This window comes from Monoraphidium neglectum, assembly GCF_000611645.1.
Source record: "Monoraphidium neglectum strain SAG 48.87 unplaced genomic scaffold scaffold03318, whole genome shotgun sequence".
Taxonomy (NCBI): domain Eukaryota; kingdom Viridiplantae; phylum Chlorophyta; class Chlorophyceae; order Sphaeropleales; family Selenastraceae; genus Monoraphidium; species Monoraphidium neglectum.
Genome location: NW_014010310.1, coordinates 5,819 through 7,660, shown reverse-complemented (window position 1 = coordinate 7,660; position 1,842 = coordinate 5,819). Strand labels below are relative to the sequence as shown.

The 1,842-nt window shown below is 62.7% G+C and overlaps 1 protein-coding gene across 1 annotated transcript in view; it reads right to left on the bottom strand.

Annotated features, from left to right (window-relative positions):
* Positions 1-396: 396 nt before the first annotated feature.
* MNEG_12582 (hypothetical protein) overlaps positions 397-1,842 on the bottom strand; it is a gene marked incomplete at both ends in the record, with an annotated part of 3,930 nt that continues 2,484 nt past the window's right edge. The window contains 5 exons of the mRNA XM_014038946.1: positions 397-591; positions 810-835; positions 990-1,039; positions 1,399-1,500; positions 1,665-1,687. Of these exons, the coding sequence (XP_013894400.1) occupies positions 397-591; positions 810-835; positions 990-1,039; positions 1,399-1,500; positions 1,665-1,687 (396 nt within the window). The remainder of the gene's footprint in view (positions 592-809; positions 836-989; positions 1,040-1,398; positions 1,501-1,664; positions 1,688-1,842) is intronic.

Genomic DNA, 1,842 nt, shown 5'->3' with positions numbered 1-1,842 from the left:
TTGTTGAGGAGGGGACGGCGACTGCCAGCATGGGGGCGGGCATGACGGGGGGTGGGTTCAGCAGGGGAGGGGTACTGAGGGCAACAGCATGTGTCGTGCGCCAAGAGCACACGCACCCCAGGTGAACAAAGGATCGGAGGCACGCAAATATGTGGAACGCAAGCATGGTAGAGGGACACAATCGGATGCATATATAGGATGTATGCGTGAGCCCGGCGCAGCCAAGGTGCTGCAGCGCGGCGTATTTAAAAGGCGCTGCTTTCTGCGCGCCCATCTCTCATGATGGTGGCGACGTTTCATGTGGAGCGCAGCATACTGCGGGGGCCAGCACCCCGGCGTTGCGCGGCTGCGGCTTCCCACCCTGACGCGCTGCGGCTAGACTGAAGCCGTGGTGCGCTACTGCCCCCACACTGCATGACCCAGCCGGGTGACCTGGAGCCCTCCACCCACCACGTAATAGCTGCAGCCCTTCGGCAGGTTGGGCGCGGGCAACAACTTGGGAGGGGGCCGCGTGGGCGCCCCTGGCCCCGGGAAGAACACAACCCCAAAGGTGTCCCCTGGGGTCAGCACGCCTGCCACGCCGAACGCGACCTGGGATAGCGGTGTGGCAGGAGTGGCAGTTGGCGCACCGCCGGTTCCTTGATTGGGTCAACCAGGAACGAGGGGGCCACAACCAACTCTGTGCGGTCTCGCTGGCCTTCAAAACTCGCAAGCAGAACCCCTGTGACATGTGGCGCTGAACGTGTGCTGGTGTTGACGGGTCAGGTCGGTGATGCAAAGGCCCTGTGGCTGACAAAGCTGGCACCCACCCTGAAGTTGCCGTTCTGAGCGAAACCTGGGCAGAGGGGTGGACGCGCCGGGGCCGGGCTCAAGCGTGCATGCTTGTTGCATTGCAATCAACGCTGTTGGTACCAGGGCCACCGCATCAAGGATAACCCCCAAACCTTTCGACACTGAACCCCCCCACCCAAACCTCATACAAGCCGCACCTGGGCCCCAGGAGTTGCGCGCTATCCAAAACTGGTTGACGTTGTCATACCTGCATTTGAGGCAGGTGTGCGAAGGCATGGGTGAGGATGCTGCAGTGAGCAGCACGCGCCGCGGCACTTGAGCCCCCTTCCCCTAAAAAACAGATTGGCTGATTGCGCCAAGATTGCGGCGTGGAAGGCAGCACGACGTAGGATCCAATGCGCTGATGATGGTGCTGCCTGGCAGGCAGGCACAGTGGGTCCAGCCTGCCACCCCTGCGCTGGTCCCCTCGGCTGGCGCTTGTGCCACGCCCGCGGCTGCGGCCCTAGCGGAATCCTTCGCCCCACGTCAGCCCTGAGCCGCACGCGGCTGCTGCACGACTGGCAGGTGGGGCCCCCGGCAGTGAGCCCAGTCACGCAGCGCACTCACCCGACCAGCAGGATTGCGTGTGCAATGTCAGGCTTGATGCCTGGTGACGGCCGGTACACCGCTCCAGCGTTTTTGGGGTTGGCAAAGAACGGCTTGAAGTCACTGCGTGCGCACGCCACCACACATGTGCAAGACGTGAGAAGGCAGGTGGTTGTGGGGTTGAGGCTGCACTCGGCTGCAAAAACAATGCACGCTGGATTTAGGCACGAACGGCACGCTCACGCCCTCCACCAATATTGCACGAGCTCCATCAAGTTTTGGGTCACCTGTACACGTCGAAGCGTGTTGCCTGCGCACGGCGTGAGAACGAAAAACAGGGGGGGGGGAGGGAGGGGAGGGGGGCAGGGTTGATGATTGTGAGCGGCAATGTGCGCCACCCAACACTGACACCAATCCTGCAGCCAGTCATGACGGTCATACCCATCTGCGGTCTCCGCCAGGATG